General features: G+C 42.0%; 1 protein-coding gene across 2 annotated transcripts in view; it reads right to left on the reverse strand.

The window, feature by feature from the left end:
- Positions 1-17243, reverse strand: part of MIM (P-loop containing nucleoside triphosphate hydrolases superfamily protein) — a 55100-nt gene that overhangs the window by 7614 nt on the left and 30243 nt on the right. For both annotated transcript variants that reach the window (XM_077379313.1, XM_077379312.1), the window contains 6 exons: positions 16389-16593; positions 15889-16020; positions 15680-15794; positions 15337-15422; positions 15167-15262; positions 652-788 (listed from right to left, as the gene is read on the reverse strand). In XM_077379313.1, the coding sequence (XP_077235428.1) occupies positions 652-788; positions 15167-15262; positions 15337-15422; positions 15680-15794; positions 15889-16020; positions 16389-16593 (771 nt within the window). The remainder of the gene's footprint in view (positions 1-651; positions 789-15166; positions 15263-15336; positions 15423-15679; positions 15795-15888; positions 16021-16388; positions 16594-17243) is intronic.

Raw genomic sequence — 17243 nt, forward strand, 5'->3', positions numbered from 1 at the left:
AGCTCTTTAACTAGTATGTGCCCGACACTTCGTGTCCGTGTCGACACACGACACCCGTGTCCGCGTCCACAAATCATAGGTTTTGATAATGGCACTAACTTTGGTTTATGTTCCCACGATTGGTTGTTGATAGCATCTTGAGCATTAAAAAGCTAATTAAAAAGTGTAAAACAAAGTGAGCAGTGAATATGGTAGTGTGGATTTTAGTCTCATTCCTGTCATAAATTTTTAATTTGGGACAATTAAATAAATTCTTAGTCGCAAAAAATGGCTTTATAGGGGACAAAGTTTAAACAGCAAATTAGTGGGAAAATCAAATTAGTTGCCAAAAAAAGGGAAAAAATATTTAGTATTGGGAAACCAATTTAGTTCTGGTAACCAAATTTATAGGGGAAAAAGTTTAAAACGGCAAATTAGTGGAAAAATTGAATTAGATGCCAAAAAAGGAAAATAAAAATTAGCAGCGGGAAACTGATTTAGTAGTGGTAACCAAATTTATAGGAGGAAAAGTTTTAAATAGCAAGACATAATTAGTAGCAGGAAACCATGGTAACCAAATTTACAGGGGAAAAAGTATTCCAACAAAAAAAAATCTTGGAAAAGCACTAATGATAACAAAAAGAAACTTGGGTTGTTTGTATATTGACTGACCTCTGGTTCTCATGCTGAAGTCTCTGCATTAGTCTACTTAATTTCGCACTGAGTTGCTCTGGAGTGCTCTCAGAACAGCCTCCTAAAGCTTGCACCTCACTCTCGGGACAAATAATTGAAGCCTTCTTGCAGCTCTCCTGTATTGTAATCAAGCAGACAATGAAAATGAAGCATGATGCTTAAACACATTTTAATTTAAACACTTACAAATTAAAGAAGAAACAACATCCATTCTTGGAGGTGATGCAAGAAGAAAACCAGCAAATGGCACAGCAAGGATTAATGTCAAGATGGTTGTTTCTTTTTTGGCATAGAAGGCCCAAGGAAGAACAGTGGTGCAGCGGAAGGAAAAGTCAGAGCAGAGTGATGCGGGGTTAAGCTTGTCCCACATTTAGTGGCATACAAGATTTGGGTAAAAGACTCAACACCATCAGATGGCTTAAAGAGGACTCCAAGCCTCCGTCGAGATTTAGACGCTATGGAAAAGGAGTAAGGTAGGCCATAGGGAGATGTGGACATTCCTTACATCTTGGCATTGCGGCTGATGAAGTCAGTTATAAGGACCATGGTGAGTTCATAATTGTGGTCAAGAAAGCATTGTACAGTCTCAAATATCAAACCGGATAGGATTGATTGCGCATTAACATTTTTCACACCCGATGAACCATTAGAGAAAAAGTGTGCAAGATGATCATTGGTGAAGGAGACGGTGAACTTGAAGACTCGGGAGCACCCAAAGATGTACAAAATATCATTTGTTCAAAAAGAGTAATGAGGTGATTTTGGAACCTTTCGGGTTTGTCGATGAAATATGGAGGACCCTTGCATTAAAAAAGGGACCCTTTTGGGTCTGTGTTGGAATCTTGATCGAATCCATTTCGCAAAGATGCTTTCTCTCGAATGCAGAATATAAGTACAGCATCCCTATCTAAGTTGCCCCCCTTCCTTTCAAGGCGTATTTCTGAAGAGAATTTAGGTTTTGTAAATGTAAATCCTATACATAACAATGCTTAATTGATGTTGAAATTCAGTAGGCGGCTTTGGGTCAAGATTCATCAGAGGACGATTCTGTGGATAAATCTATGAAGGCCAAGGGACTTGGTGGTCGCGGTGATCGTCTTCTCTGGCGTCTGATGGGCGGCTGGTAAGCGCTTCGGAGAGATTCGGAGTTGGGTGGTATCGGACTGGGAGTTCTTCTCAGGTTAGTCGAAACTGGTTGTCCCCTATTTCTCGCCATTTCAGCCTCGAACTCTTCCCTCTCCGATCCTGTTACTGAAGTTTCCGACGTCGAGGTTTCAACGGTGTATACATAAGGCTCATCGTGTTCCTCTTCTGTTTCTTCCGATCCCTCTTCTTCTGTATCTTCTGCTCCGGTGTCATTATCCATATCCGTGTCTTCGTGGGTATCGGAATCCGAATCCGGCGGAGTGAATCTGTCTTCTGGTCTGCACATTTTTTCGAAAGGTGGAGGTTTTAGTGCGGTCTCTTCAGCGCGGTGCGGATTGCCGTTTCTATTGATGGAGGAATTTGTCAAGAAAATGACCTCAAATTGGCCAGAGCGGAATCTGGGGCGGCTTGCTTTTCAACCCCGTCCCTGGAATAACAACCGGTATACCGTGGCAAAAGAGTTCCTATCAGGGAGGAAAATCCATCAGGAGGCATGGGAAGTTAAACTTAATAAAAGAGATGAGAGATTGGTTCGGGTGGCACAAAGAAGAAAAGAAAGCAATTTAGGGGATTGGAAATGTTCCAAGTGCAAGTTTATCAACTTTAGAAGACGGGTGGAATGTTACAGATGCCGGAAAGTTTGGTCAGGTTTTGACATCGACTTACCCTCTTCCTTTGCAAAAGCCGCCCCAGTTATCGCCTTCAAGGATAAGATGCCAAAATCCACGCCGAAAGTAGCGGCTAAAGTGCAGGAGTCCAAGTTCACAGGGGTGTTCTCCAACGCAGAGCGTAATGAGGAGGCTTTTGTTAACAGGGCTGGTGAACCAGAAGATAATGAGGCTTCAGTCTTATGTCCAGAAGAACTTTGAGCATAATCTATCACTTTAGATTCCCAGTTCAGTATTGTGAACACTCTATGGGGAAAGACTAAAGGAGGAATTACTATCGAAGCAGAGGAGATTCAAAGGTGGTTGGAAAGGACATCCGGTAACACAGGAAGCTTACAGGTTTACAAGGTGGCTCATCGGGAGTTTGCGATTGCCTCCTCTCTCATCCTCTTACTGGACTCGTATAAGGATCAATGGGGAAAGGATGAAGATAGTCCTTTCGAAAGGATATCTGTGTGGAAGGATAGATTCACCGGGAAGTTATCATCTTCGTGGTGGTCGATCAAAGGCCTGCCTCCTCACGCTTGGTCGGCGGTTAATTTCAGAAAGGTGGGTTGCAGAATCGGGAGAGTGCTAGCGACAGATGGGTCTTGCGAACAGGGTAATGGGTATGTGACTGCTTTGATACAATTAATGGTATCTAATTCCGCTCCCGATGTCATCAAAATTCCGGTGTGTATAGACGAAACTGTATTCTGGGTGGCGGTAGAACGATGTTATACTCGCCCTTGGCTAAATGATGTGCGTGAATCGGAGGAAACGGCCGAACTGTTTTTTCAAACACCGGTTGGTTCAATAGTGAAGAATGGCGGAGACTTGCCGGAGAAGAGGGGTGTGCAGTTTAGCAAGTCAGGCGGAGAAATACTTCCTTGCGCCTCTTCCTCTTATAGTATGCAATGCGACGTGTCCTCTGTTCGTAGAGGTAGCTTGAGCTATAAAGGGATAGTAGTCGGCGATTCGATTGTTGAGAAGATGGCCATGCAGAGGCATAGCGTGGAGGGAGCTCTCTTGTCTTCAGTACGGCATGTGTCAGAGGTAGATTTCTCGAAAGAGGTGGAGACGCTTATCCCTTTGATAGACATCGTAGATCCTCAGCCGTTGGATGAGCAATTTGTGCAGAAAGTATCTCAGCCACAGGATGAGCTAGTTTCGTTGAAGGGCCCATCTTCGCAGATATTTCCTTCTCCTATCCCATCGTTCTGTGGATCTAGCCATTCAATCATTCCGTTTGAATCCTTTCCGTTGGGTAGTATTGTGGGATCTCGATCGGCGGACATTTTCAACCTGTGTTGTATGGAGGCCCAAAGCCCACGCGACCTGATGGATTTTATGGATATTTCGGTCCATGGACTCTCTATAGACCATCCGAGCGGGATCGTAAGTGCGAAAGATTCTCAAATTCAGCTGCAAGTTCCTGCAATTTCTTCTCCCTCGCTTCTAGTCAACTGGTCTGGGCAAGCCAGGGGTTTTTCGCCCTTTCTATCACCAAGTATGGGGACCCGAGGGGAAGTCGGGGTCATGGGGGAATCTAATATTATCTGTAATCTATTGGACGAGTTTGCAGAAGCCTCTCAGGGAGCAAGCAACTCCGAGACGGGCTTTCGGGGCGATGTTTTAGTGACAAAGAGGAGGCAAGGTCAGCTCCTGTTGCAAAGTGGGGAGGTGAATGAGGTTTTTCCTTCTTCAAATGCTTTATCCAATAGCTGCGTGCCGACGGAGTGGCGGGTGGGTATCGGCGGGGAGGATCATAGGAACCCAGAAGACTCTTTTTGGTCCGTCAACAAGAGTAATAACTTGGCGGTGGTTATTTCTCAGCAGGACGACCCAAAACCCATTTCCTGGGTTGATCCTAAAGCTCAGATTCTGGAGGTGTTTGTTAACCACATCATTTCTACAAGCAGGCCCCTGGGCTTAACTTACTCCGGATCCGAGGATCAGTTAATTGATTTGTTCAGGGTTGCAGAGGGAAGAGAGTTAGATCAGCGAATGTTATCCGATCCTTCCAGCTTAGAGGGGATCAAGAAGATGCTGCGAGAACTAGCTAAACTTAAATCGGATGTGAATTATGAAGGGTCTCATGGTAGTCTCCCTAAATCTTCAAACAGGAAAAACAGTCGAAGAGGAGGTCCAAGGGGTCTGTTACCTATTCAACCGGTGTGTCCATGAAGATAATTTCTTGGAATGTGAACGGTTTGGGGTCTTTGGAAAAAAATGCCCAAGTTAAAGCAGTTGTAAAAGAAAATAAACCTGTGGTATTCTGTATTCAAGAAACAAAGTTGGGGGGGGGGGGGGGGGGGGGAGGGTGAATAGGAATCTAATCAAGAGCTTAGGCGTGAATGCGAATTGGGAATTCTTGGCCCTGGACGCCATTGGAGCTGCAGGGGGCGTTCTAGTGATGTGGGATCAATCACGGTGGGAAGTACAAGATTCTTGGATAGGCAAGTTTTCAGTTTCAATCGTATTGAGGCAAGTGGGGGAACCGATTTTGGTAACCTTCACAGGCATTTATGGTCCAACCGCGAGGAATGACAAGGTCAAGTTATGGGAAGAATTAACCGTAGTCAGGAATAAGTGGGGTCATCCATGGTGCATGGGGGGGGGGGGGGATTTTAATGAAGTTAGATGGGTGGAAGAAAGGATGGGGTGCAGTAGATCCAATCAGTTTATGGGTGACTTTTCAGATTTTATAGCTAGGCATGAATTGATTGATATTCCGTTATCGAGTGCTAAATTTACTTGGTCTAGAAACTTCAGAAAGAGTCGGCTTGATCGGTTTTTGTTTTGCCCAGAGTGGTTATCCATCTTTCCGGACTCCTATCAAAAGGCTCTTATTCATTCGGTTTCGGATCACTGCCCCCTTTTGCTGGATCCGAGATTGGGTTCTTGGGGTCCATCCCCTTTTAGATTCAATCTGGCTTGGCTGGAAATTCCTAAGATGGTGGAATTGATGGGGGGATGGTGGGTATCTCACTAAGCAGCCGGGGCTGCGGATTTTGTCATAGGGGAAAAGCTCAGAGCGGTCAAAAAGAAACTCAAAGAATGGAACTCTAATAGACTGGGGGAACGATCAGGAAGAAAATTATGGTTAGTAGACCGAATTCGTGAGATCTCTTTGTCGGATGAGGGGACTGCTACAGAGGAAGAGCTGTTAGAGTTGGGTCGTTACAAGGACGAACATCGAAGTCTTCTATTGCAGGATGAAATATCTTGGAGGCAGAAATCAAGAGCTTTATGGTTAAAGGAGGGGGAAAAAAACACGGCTTATTTTCACTGCATTGCTAGTGCGAGGAGGCGAAACAATCATATAGCGGCTCTTGAGGTTGACGGTGTTTCTTCATTCAATCGGGGTGTCATCACCAAGGAAATTCTGGATTTCTTTAGGTCTTTATATTCCTCGGAAGCCATTGTGAGACCGGTATTAGATGAAGTGCATTTTAAGGTTCTAGACGAGCACAGCAGGTGTACGCTGGAAAGGCCTTTCTCGGATGACGAGGTAGAGTCTGGCGTTTTTTCGATGGATCGTGATAAAGGTCCCGGGCCGGATGGTTTTTGTTTGGCTTTCTTCCAATCTTGTTGGGAGTATGTTAAAGGGGACATCTTTTCTTTTTTCAAGGTCTTCTTCGATGGGATGGAGTTGGATAGAGGTACTGGAGCGTCGTTCATAGCTTTGCTGCCAAAAATTAAAGGAGCGGTGAAGGTCTCGGATTTTCATCCTATTACTCTAGTTGGTTGTCTTTATAAAGTTTTGTCAAAAATATTGGCTGACAGACTAAAAGTGGTTCTTCCCTCAATCATATCGTTGAATCAGTGTGCTTTTGTAAGCCAAAGGCAGATTTTGGATTGCTCTCTGGTGGCCAATGAAACGGTGGATTGGATGTTTAAGTCGGGTTATGCGGGTGTTGTGTGCAAACTTGACATGGAAAAAGCGTATGATAGAGTTGAATGGCATTGTTTGGACCATTTCCTTGGGAAAATGGGATTTGGGAATCGGTGACGGGGGTGGATAAAAAGTTGCTTATCGTCGGCTTGGTTCTCCATCCTTATTAATGGTTCTCCAAAAGGATTTTTTAGATCGTCTCGAGGCTTGAGGCAAGGGGACCCTTTATCTCCTTTCCTGTTCGTTATCGTTGCTGAAGCTTTGAGTCTCTTAATGGAAAAAGGCAAATCCGTGGGATTAGTTGAAGGGATCCAATGCGGCCCGAACGGCTTCGAAGTGTCTCATTTACAATTTGCAGACGATACACTTTTATTTAGTTCCCCCCAGATTTCTAAAATATTGAATCTTAAGGCAGTTTTGAGGTGCTACGAAATCATCACTAGTCAAAGATCGAACTTTTCAAAGTCCAGAATGTATGCTGTGAATGTGGGGGAGGAGGAAGCAAAGAATTTGGCAAATCTCATGGGATGCCTTTTGGATAGGTTACCTTCTTATCTTGGTCTCCCTTTGGGAGGCGGCAGACCGAAAATAGGTTCGTGGGCGCCCATTGTGGAAAGAATCGAAAGGAGACTAGATACATGGAAAAGGAGTTTGGTATCAAAAGGGGGACGATTGACCTTGATAAAGGCCGTGCTGTCGAATATTCCTATTTACCAATTATCATTATTCAAGTGCCATGTTTCTATTGCAAAGCGAATCGAATTAATTCAGCGGAGGTTTTTGTGGGGAGGTTCAAAGGAAAAAAAGAGTTTCTCTTTGGTCTCCTGGGAAGATGTTTGTAAGCCGGTTCTCGGCGGAGGTTTGGGATCCGTATGATCAAACAGGTAAATGACGCTCTCTTGGGGAAATGGCTGTGGAGGTTTGGCGAAGAACAGACTCAGTTATGGGCGAAAGTTATTGGTGGCAAATATGGCGCAGATGTGGGAAATTGGAGATCCCTAAACCGATTCAACAAACCAGGCGTGACTCTGTGGAGGGATATTATGCGATTGAGTCCACGTTTTGACCGCGGCATAAGATATAGAGTATACTCGGGGGATAGAATTTCTTTTTGGAATATGGTATGGTGTTCCGACATCCCTTTAAAAGATTTGTTCCCCGATTTATATGTGGTGGCCAGGGACAAACAAGCGTTAGTCAAAGATTGCTTTGAATTTCGGGCCAATAAGGTGATATGGAAGCAGATGTTCCGCAGAAATTTCTTCGATCGGGAATTGCTCTCGATGGTTTCTTTTCTTCAGCTCTTGGACGACAACTACATCAGTTCATCAGGGACGGATAAAAGGCTCTGGGTGTGGGACTCATCGGGTTTTTTTTCGGTAAAATCTTTCTACAAAGGACTGTATCCGTGCGCGGCAAATCGGTCTGTGGCAAAAGTGTAGAAGATGAAGATTCCTCGTAGAATTTGTTTCTTCGGATGGACGGTGATTCAAGGCCGTATTCAAACGGTAGATTTTTTGAGGGCAAGGCATATGATCATAGTCAATCATTGTGCTATGTGTATCGAAGTTGGAGAATCAGTGGAGCATTTATTCATCCATTGCAAAGTCGCGCGAGAGGTATGGGGAAGGGTTCTGGCGAGATTCGGCATCGAGTGGGTATTCCCTTCCCAAGTTAAGGATCTATTTGAGGGGTGGGCGTTTAATCCATGGAGGTCAAAAGGTAAAGTATTATGGTCGATTTCATTAATCGCTATGCTGTGGGTTTTGTGGTCGGAAAGAAACAATAGGATTTTCGCTGGGCGTTCAAACTCTCCCTATTACATGTATATCAAGATAGTAGCCTTATCGATTTCATGGGCAAGGGCACTGCCCATGTTCAAATTTGTTTCGGCTTTCGACCTGTGGGCGGGATGGAGAGTGGTATGCAACAGTCAAGTACCCACTCCTAGAATCTCTCAGCAATGGGTCAATCCTCCAGTCGGTTTTTCTAAGCTGAATTTTGACGGATCAAGCTTGGGCAACCCTGGTCCAGCTGGGATCGGGGGTGTCTTAAGGAATTCAGAGGGGGATGTTGTGCAGGCCTTTTCCAGGCCTATAGGTGTCGCAGATTCTACCGAAGCTGAAGTCAGAGCCGCTTATCAAGGATTCCTGATGTTAGGAAGCGAGAGGGTAGCGAACACTATCGTGGAAGGAGACTCGGTAAATGTCATTAGGTGGCTTAAGGGTTCGGTGAATCCTCCTTGGTGATTTCTTCGTTTATTCGATGAAATTAAGGATATATCGGTCGGTTGCTCGGTAGATTTCCTTCATGTTAGGCGATCAGCTAATGAAATCGCTGATAGTTTGGCTAAAGCGGGTGTGGTTAAGCAGTCTCTGGAGCTTTTCGACTTTCTTCCCCCTTAATTTCTTTTTGTATTTTTTCCTTTCTTTCAGTGTGTAATTCTGGCCTAGTGGGGGTGCGGGAGGCCTTTTTCGGTCTATCCCTTTTTAATATATTCAGTTACCATTCAAAAAAAAAAAAAAGAGTAATGAGGTAATGATCTCACAGGGCTGCCTTCTTTCCTTTTCTATTGGCAAAATGTTTAAGAATGGTGTTTGGTGTACCGTTGTCCCCATGGAAGCCTGCCACTTATTGGTTGGTAGGCCAAGACAATTTCATACACACACTGTCCATGATGGGTATAAGAACATAAAATACATATTATTTCACAAAAGATTGCAATAAGGTGGTTCTTAAACCCACAAGAGAAGGATTAGTATCGAAACCTTCAAAAGGCACTGTCCATGATGGGTATAAGAACATAAAATACATATTATTTCACAAAAGATTGCAATAAGGTGGCTCTTAAACCCACAAGAGAAGGATTAGTATCGAAACCTTCAAAAGGGAAGGGTACTAGTATACTTTCTATGGTGAACTTTGTTGAAGAAACCCAAAAAAATATATAATTTTTGTGCTTAGAGGAACGAAAGTCTTACAAACAAAACAACATATAGAAGGATTCCAAATGAGCACAAAGAGTTCCATCCGAGAGAGGATTAGAAGGTTGCTCTACTTTGGGCCTATATATACATCATTTGCATGGGAGGACTCCCTAGTGGAGACTCCTCATCTTCTTTCTCACTCTTATCCTCTCTTACCTTATCCACATTCTTTAACATGGTAGCACAACAAAGATCATGTAGGTAGGAGGAAAGAAGAAGAGTTCATCTCTCCCACATCTCTCTATCTCTTCTCTGCTCTCATTCTCACATGGTATCTTGAAGATGTAACGAGACGAGACCACAACACCCCCCCCCCCCCCCCCACACACACACACAATCTGAAGACGCGCCGAGACTCCCTCCATGATTTTCCCAAAACCCTTTTTGGGTTCATCCTCCTTAGTGCATCCTTACACCCTAATCCCATGCATCCATTACCCTAAACCCTAATCCTAAATCCATAACCTCTCTTGTGAGTCCCTAAAACCCAGCCTCTTTTTTGTAAATACCATTTGTAAATCCATCCATTTTCCAAAAAGAAAAAGAAAGAAAAGAAAAAGATCCCTTCTCGTACATTATTTTCCTTCTTTTCTCCATCCATTTCTTTTTCTTGTTCGAAATCCCTAAATCCCTTTCTTTTTTTGTTCTAAATCCCTTTCTCTTCTAAATCTATACCCATGTTGGGTTCTTTCTAGTTCTTTAAACCCCCTTCTTTATGGTTTAAATCCTCCTTTCTTTCCTTTTTCGAAATCTACCTCCGCCTCCACTCCATCAATCTTTGTCATTTCCTTCTTTGTCATAGTTGCGTTCTATGGCGTTTGAGTTGACATCAAAGAAGGATATCAAGTGTTTGATTGAATGTCTAAGCGAGATGTAGTGCATTGGGAGTATTCTTTTTGTTGCAAGTTGAAGGCCTACGGCCTCAACTTGAGGGGGAGTGTTGAAGGTTCCATGGTTGGAGTGTTGTCTTGTTACCGTGTTGTGTTGTTGTCTTGTTGTCGTTTCCGCATGTAGTTTAGCCGTCTTTGTTGGTATGATTCCTTTATGTTGTTCACCCTTCTTTGTTGGTGATTTGTTGGACGGTTGGTTGCTTCTTCGCATTGTTAGTTGCTTCTTCGGATTGTTAGGTGTTTCCTTCCGTTTGGTGTTTGTTGATGTGTTGTTGGTGGTTCCTTTTATGTTGTTCACCATTCTTTTGTTGGTAGTTCGTTGGTGACTTATTTGTGTGTTGATGGTGGTCGGTTGGTGGTGGTGATTTGGTGTTGGCGTATGTAGCTGTTATTGGTGGTGATTGGTTGTTGGTGGCATTTATAGTGGGTGGAAGTGCGCCATTAGTGGATGGTTGGTGTTGTCGGTATTGGACGTTGTTGGTGATTTCTTGATGATGTGTTGTTTGGTTGGTTGGTTTGGTTGTTTGGTTAGATTGTTTGCTGGTTGTTGGTTGACTCGCTTTGCGAGTCGTGTATGTTGATGCTTTTACATGGTGAGTGTAGTTGCTTGGCGTAGTTTTTCGCCTTTGTTGTTGTTGTGGTTTGTGTTGGAATCCACCTTGTAGGTGCTTCTACACGTGCGTAATTGCCTTACGTATTTTACGCATTTATTGTCGTTGTAGTAGTTTGTGTTGCAATCCACGTTGTTGGTGGCTATATGCCCCGTCGTTTGCGTTGCATTCGGCCTTGTTGGTGGTGGTGGTGGCTATATGTCCGGTCTTTAGCGTTGCTTTCGGCCTTGTTGGTGGTGGTGGCTATATGCATGGTCGTTAGCATTGCTATTGGTCTCGTTGTTGTCCAGGCGACGTGATGTTTGACTGGCATTGGTTGGTTGTCGTGCGCCCCTTTGTTGAGCGCTAGTTGTTGATCGTTGTTGTGATGGGCTGATTTTCTACCGCCCTGTTTGTTGATGGGTTGTTGGCTCTCCTCACCTTTCTGATGGTTGGAGTTTTTCTATTGGCGATGTGTTGTTCCGCTGATGTCTACTCGTGGTTGTTCGTTGAGCGCCCCATTTGTGTACCTATTTTTTACTCGCTGGATCGTTGATAGCACCTCGATTGCCCATTGGTATGCGGATTTGTTCGTAGTGCTCTCATTCAAGGGGAGGCCCTGTTGTGATCGCTCTTGTTGTATTGCTGCTTTAGGGGTAACCGTAATTTTTTGGTGGCCGTTGCTCTTGTTGGTACACTCATAGTGACCGTTGCTCTTTTTTGTTATGTATATGTATTCACCACTCCAACTTGACGGGGAGTGTTGTACCAAGATGGATGTGTGTATGAAATGATTATCCTTTTTGTTGTATGGGTTTTATAGTTGTTTGTATGGGTATTGTAGTTTTCTTTGTACCGAGCTGGAGTTCAATAGTATATACACTCCAGGATGGGGGGGGGGGGAGTGTTAAAAGAGTGCTAGGATCATTACTTGTTGTATGAGGGGCATTGTAGTCTTTGTACAAGGTTGCCCTACCTTGGGCCAATATTCGCATCATTTACATGGGTGGACTCCTTAGTGGAGACTCCTCATGTTCTCCCTCACAATTCTTCTCCTCTCTTACCTTATCCAAAGAAACCAACACGAAATGACCAAAATGTTTTTGTTTTCACCGAAGCCGAAACGACTAAATGCATAAACCAATATCATAAGTGTAATAGTGGTATATTATATCAGTATGTATTACATAATTATAATTATATGAATTGCTAGTGAAATCTGATCTAAGTATTACGTATAAATATTTATATGAATTACATGTGAAATTTGGTGTGTACTAAATTATAAGACATGCACGCCAGCCATGCTACTAGAAGTTCAATATTTTTAACCCATTATGGATGGTTGTCTTGCAATGTGATTAGTTTCTAAGTATATCTGTTCTTATTCGAGCATTTTCTGAAGTTTCATCCTTAAATTCTATCATTTGCATTTGTTTCCATATGTTTCCGTGATTTTACAGGATTTCCACCAAAATTTAAACCGAAACCGAAACCGAAACGTTCCCATTTCCATGACAACCAAAACCAAAACCAAAATTTAAAACCTTGGCCTTCATAGATCGTTGCTAGTACCACAAGCACTATGGGAGAACGTATACATGGATTTCATCTTGGGACTTCCACGAACACAAAGGGTTATAGATACGATTTTTTAGGTGGTTGATTGATTATCTAACATGGCACACTTCATCCCATGCCGAATGACATTTGATACAACCCGTGTTGTGTTCTTGTATTTCAAAAAAGAAGTAAAACTGTAGTGTTTTGAATACAATCAATTTGGATCGGGACACTAAATTTCTTAGCCGCTTTTGGAGAACTGTGTGGAAGCGGATGGGCACTACCCTAAAATATGGCAACACTTATGGTCCACAAATAGACTGCAAACAAAGATTGTCAATCGAAGACTTAGAAATTTATTACAATGACTTGTTGGTGATAAGCCAAAGCAATAGGATTTGGCTTTACCACAAGCGGATTGACCTTTAATTCTTCAAGGAATCGTCCATCCAGACGCATCCCTTTCGAGATTGTTTATGGTCGAAATCCAACAGATATTCTTGATTTGGTACCCCCACCAAATCTGGAAAAATGCCAAATACAAAGGAGAGGCAACACAAAAAAATTCAAGGAAGGAGACATGGTGATGGTCTGTCAACGAAAAGAAAGGTTTTCAACCAGCACCTACAACAAGTTAATGCTAAAGAATATTTGTCCTTACAAAATATTGAAGACTGATAACAATGCATACAAGATTGATTTGCCAAATGGAATTGAAACATCTGACGTTTTCAATACATCTAATTTGATTGTGTATCATTCCAATGATTTATCAAAGTCAACGTCGAGTTACTCACAACAGGGAGGGAATGATGTAGTCAGAGCAAGTCGATAACAAAGGTGCACCTCCTAAAAAGGAGGGCAGTTTTTGTTATTTATCATGATAAAAGGGGGCGTGATCGGAAAGACCAAAAGAAATCGTAGGAAAGGAAATTAATATAAAGAATGCCGACACTTTTTGGAAACGAAAAAAATGATGGTCAGTATAATTTCACCACATGTTGGGAGACCCAATGGACACCAATGGGAGTTGCTTCTAAAGGTTGACTGCATTGGAACCAAGCGTTAATTCTCTGCTTGCAATGTAGAGTGTTTCTAGGTTGAATGCTTTCAATAGGGAAGTGATATATGCACCCCTTATTTTTACCAGGGATAGCCAGCTGCAGTGTATCTATGAATGCAGAGGGGCTGATGTACTTCACATGGGAAGGATTCAAGGGACCTGATTGCCACGTACACTGCAACTGGCTGTCCCATGTAAAGAAAAGGGGTGCATTTATCATTTCCCTTTTAATATTACAATACCCCCATTGACGGTTGTTTTTAGGTTGCATAACTTGAATTTTCATCTTTTCAATATTTTGTAACTTGTCCCAAGTATTTAATGCTTTGCCTATATAAGCTAAGGTGGCTAATTAATGTAAGGCATCTTTGATTTAGATGACAATTCCAAGATTTGAAGCTTGTACTTCGAAGGAATATAGAGTGGACAGCCAACCCATCTTCCATTTAAATTTTGGGTACTAATAAAAGTAATTTTTTTAAGGTAGGTAAGTTGGGATTGAACCTCCAACCTCAAGTTTAATATTAAAAGTTGTTTACTTTTTAACATTGTGATTCTCTTTATCCCCTTCAGCACGTCATTTTGTATTTTTTTAGCCCAAGTTCTAGTTATAGTGATTTGTATTCGGATCTTTGAATTGACATCACTCTCCTGGTGGAAACAAGATTGTGGCTTACAATATTGTCTCCCATCTGAGTTGAATTTTTAAACTTTTGACGGGCTCTGGAGTTAATTTGGGTTATGACAGAATTGGAGTTTCTAAAGATGAGAAAAGAGGGGGTTTTTAATTGTTCTTCAGGCCTACAATTATCCAAGACATCGATAGGGAGGAAGTTTGTGCACTCCGAGTGGTGTGTTTACAGCAGTGTTAAAAAACTCGTTGACTCGACTCGGAACTCGCTCGACTCCCTTTTACCTTGACCGCGTTCTGCGTTGCACCGCATCCGCATCTGTGTTTTGCCCTACAGAGCCAATAAAAACTCCTTTGAATCCCCCGAGTTATGACCGTGTTAACCACGTTCTTGGCCATGTCCGCGCCGAGTCGACAAGGATTTTTCTTGGACACGTTCCACGTCACATTAGCGTTTTTAAACACTGATTTACAACACTCATCGAGAGATCTTTGTGTTGAAGGGGACTCAGAATCTTATCGTTTTGACATCGAACTCAAACTAATTCTTTGATAGTCGGCTAAAATCACTATAGAGATTCAAGATTCAATAAGAGAATTAATTCTCCTATACATAATCACAGATATCAGAGTGTGAATGAGCTAGCTCTTTCTATAGCAAGAGGGGAGGGGATTGATACAGAGATATTTCATATTGGGAGTTCGCTCTATATTATAACTCCCCACCCCACCCCACCCCACCCCCAGCAAAAAAAATGCATTTGTTTCACTTCCCCAGCAAGAGAGGAGGGGATTGACATGGAGATCCTTCATATTGGGAGTTCGCTCTATATAATCCCCCCCATCCCAGCCCACCTCCAACCACAAATAATTGCATTTGTTTTCATTCCTAGTTCTTTCTGTCGTTCGTTGGGCCCTCTCAGAGAAAGAGAAGAAAAAAACGTAATTTATAATATAGATTACCATATAACAATAGTCATGCTTGCTCGATGAAGAATAAAATTACAAGTTAGACAGGTATGTGTCACTTGCAATTCACCATACAATACTTAGAAAACTACACCACAAATGGCGTGTACCTGACGGGTGAGTTGGAGATCCTTGTACTGTGCTTCTGCCTCTTTGATATCAGGAAGAACCTTCTTGTGCATAACCCCTTCATAATGAGCCTTCTCCTGAGATAAGCGAGCTCATATTTTAGGGTTTTAGAGAAATTTACCACAACTTTAAGTGAAGTGGTAAGATATACCGTTTCTGCTGAATGCAGATCTTCTTCAACATTCAATACTTGATGTTCAACTCCCTCAAAGGCATCAACGTCGCCTTTTGCGGACCCTATATTTTTCATTATGTAAAGTTAAGTCAATATGAAATATGACAGGTGCAAATTTGAGCACTAAACTTGTAAAGAACAATTAACATATAGAACTTGGCATTGGTATGTACACATGACTTCCCTGATTTGAAAGCATAACAATGAACTACTGAATTAACAGAAAATTCAATTGTTAAGTGGCAGCATACGACAAGGAAAATGTATTGACGTGAAAGAAGTAGAAGAACAAGAGGAAAAGAAATGTAAAATTACTTACCGCATAAATTCTCAAATGATAGTTTAAGATTGCTGGCCTTTACTTCTGCATCAGTCATCTTTACTCGGAACTTCTCTAATAAAGCTTCCTTTTCATCTATCTCTTCTTTTAATTTCTAAGTAACATTCCCAAAAGAAGACAACAACATACAATCGTCAGATACATGAGCCAGAATAGAACTGTTGACCAGAAGCTAATTCACTACAAACCAAGATTTCTTGATGAAGATCGTTGACATCAGGTGCCATGTCAGAGCTAGCCTCGGCAGCATGAGTGGTCTTTATATCCTGCAACTTTAGTTGCTTAGACATCAGATCCCTTGATGCATCGCGACACTGCCTCTGAAATAAAACAAACGGATGCCATTAGACACCAAAGAGAAGATGTACAGTTTTTTTCTTTTGGAAAACACTTAGAAAACGGGATCCCACATGGAAAATAAAGACGGCAGTGATACGACCAACGATTTGACCATTTCCAAGATTTTTTTTTGCTTTATGGGGATTTGAGCTCACTTCCTTGTCTTCTAGTGGACGTATCACCAATGGTCGATCCCCGATTTATTTATTTTTTTCAGAAAACGGGATCCCGTTTTGCTAGCAGTGCTCTTTTCTTTTTATTTCAGAATAGAAGATAAATCACAAAAGGTGCGCAGATAGTTCCACGCATAATGAAAAGCAGAAATGTCCATAGGAAACAACAATAATACCTTTACATTCTGTACTCTAGATTGAAGATCCTGAAGTGCTTCCTCTGCATCTCTTTTCTTTCGCCCACCTTGTTGAGCCAGTTCCTGAACTTTTGAAGCTTCCTTCTTGAAACTGTTAATTTCATCTTCAATGGAACTGCAAAGTCTTGCTGTCCTTATTTTCTTGCTTGGAGGGAGAACAGTTTGGACAGAACCTCTAGAGAACCTGAAAATGCATCATAGAACAATTATAGGTCCGTACAAAATTTGGAAGGGAGATTGAAAAAAAATGGCAGAAAAGCAAAGTAACTAAACCTGCAGGATACAAATAGAACAACAAACATAGGTTTAGCAAGAAAGACACCCAATCACATCATTGCACAAAAGCTATGGAAATTGAAACTCTTCTAATCAGCATTCTTACGCTCATAAGGATCTAAAGAACAGGAGTCGTTCAACTCCACGGCTCCTAAAGAATTTAATTCACCATAAAAATAAGATTTAATAAAAAAAAAATATTAGATCAACATCAGCACAATACTGAATAATGGGCTGAGCAAGACTGAGTTATATGAAGCAGGCGCATCAATCATCCATGTGCAGACTCAAAAAGAAGATAACCGGAGAAGGCATGGAAGGCATTTAATCTATTATCATAGGTTCCATAAGTTGCTTGTTGTTTAATGATAGCAATAACTGGATCCATTGAGAAAAGAGCTACAAACCACACGAGTGCATCAAAAGAGAATCCTTTATTCAGCCGTATGTCTATTGTCGTCAAGGCTTTCATCATTTCAGAAATCCACCCTCTCATAGAGTTTCATTCCTTTTCAATTGCAATTATTCCTCAACTACACAGCTTAAATTGTGTTCACT

The sequence above is a fragment of the Tasmannia lanceolata genome, unplaced genomic scaffold (genome assembly GCF_043159265.1).
Source record: "Tasmannia lanceolata isolate RefF3 unplaced genomic scaffold, GAP_Taslan_0.1 ptg000005l, whole genome shotgun sequence".
NCBI classification, from domain to species: Eukaryota; Viridiplantae; Streptophyta; class Magnoliopsida; order Canellales; family Winteraceae; genus Tasmannia; species Tasmannia lanceolata.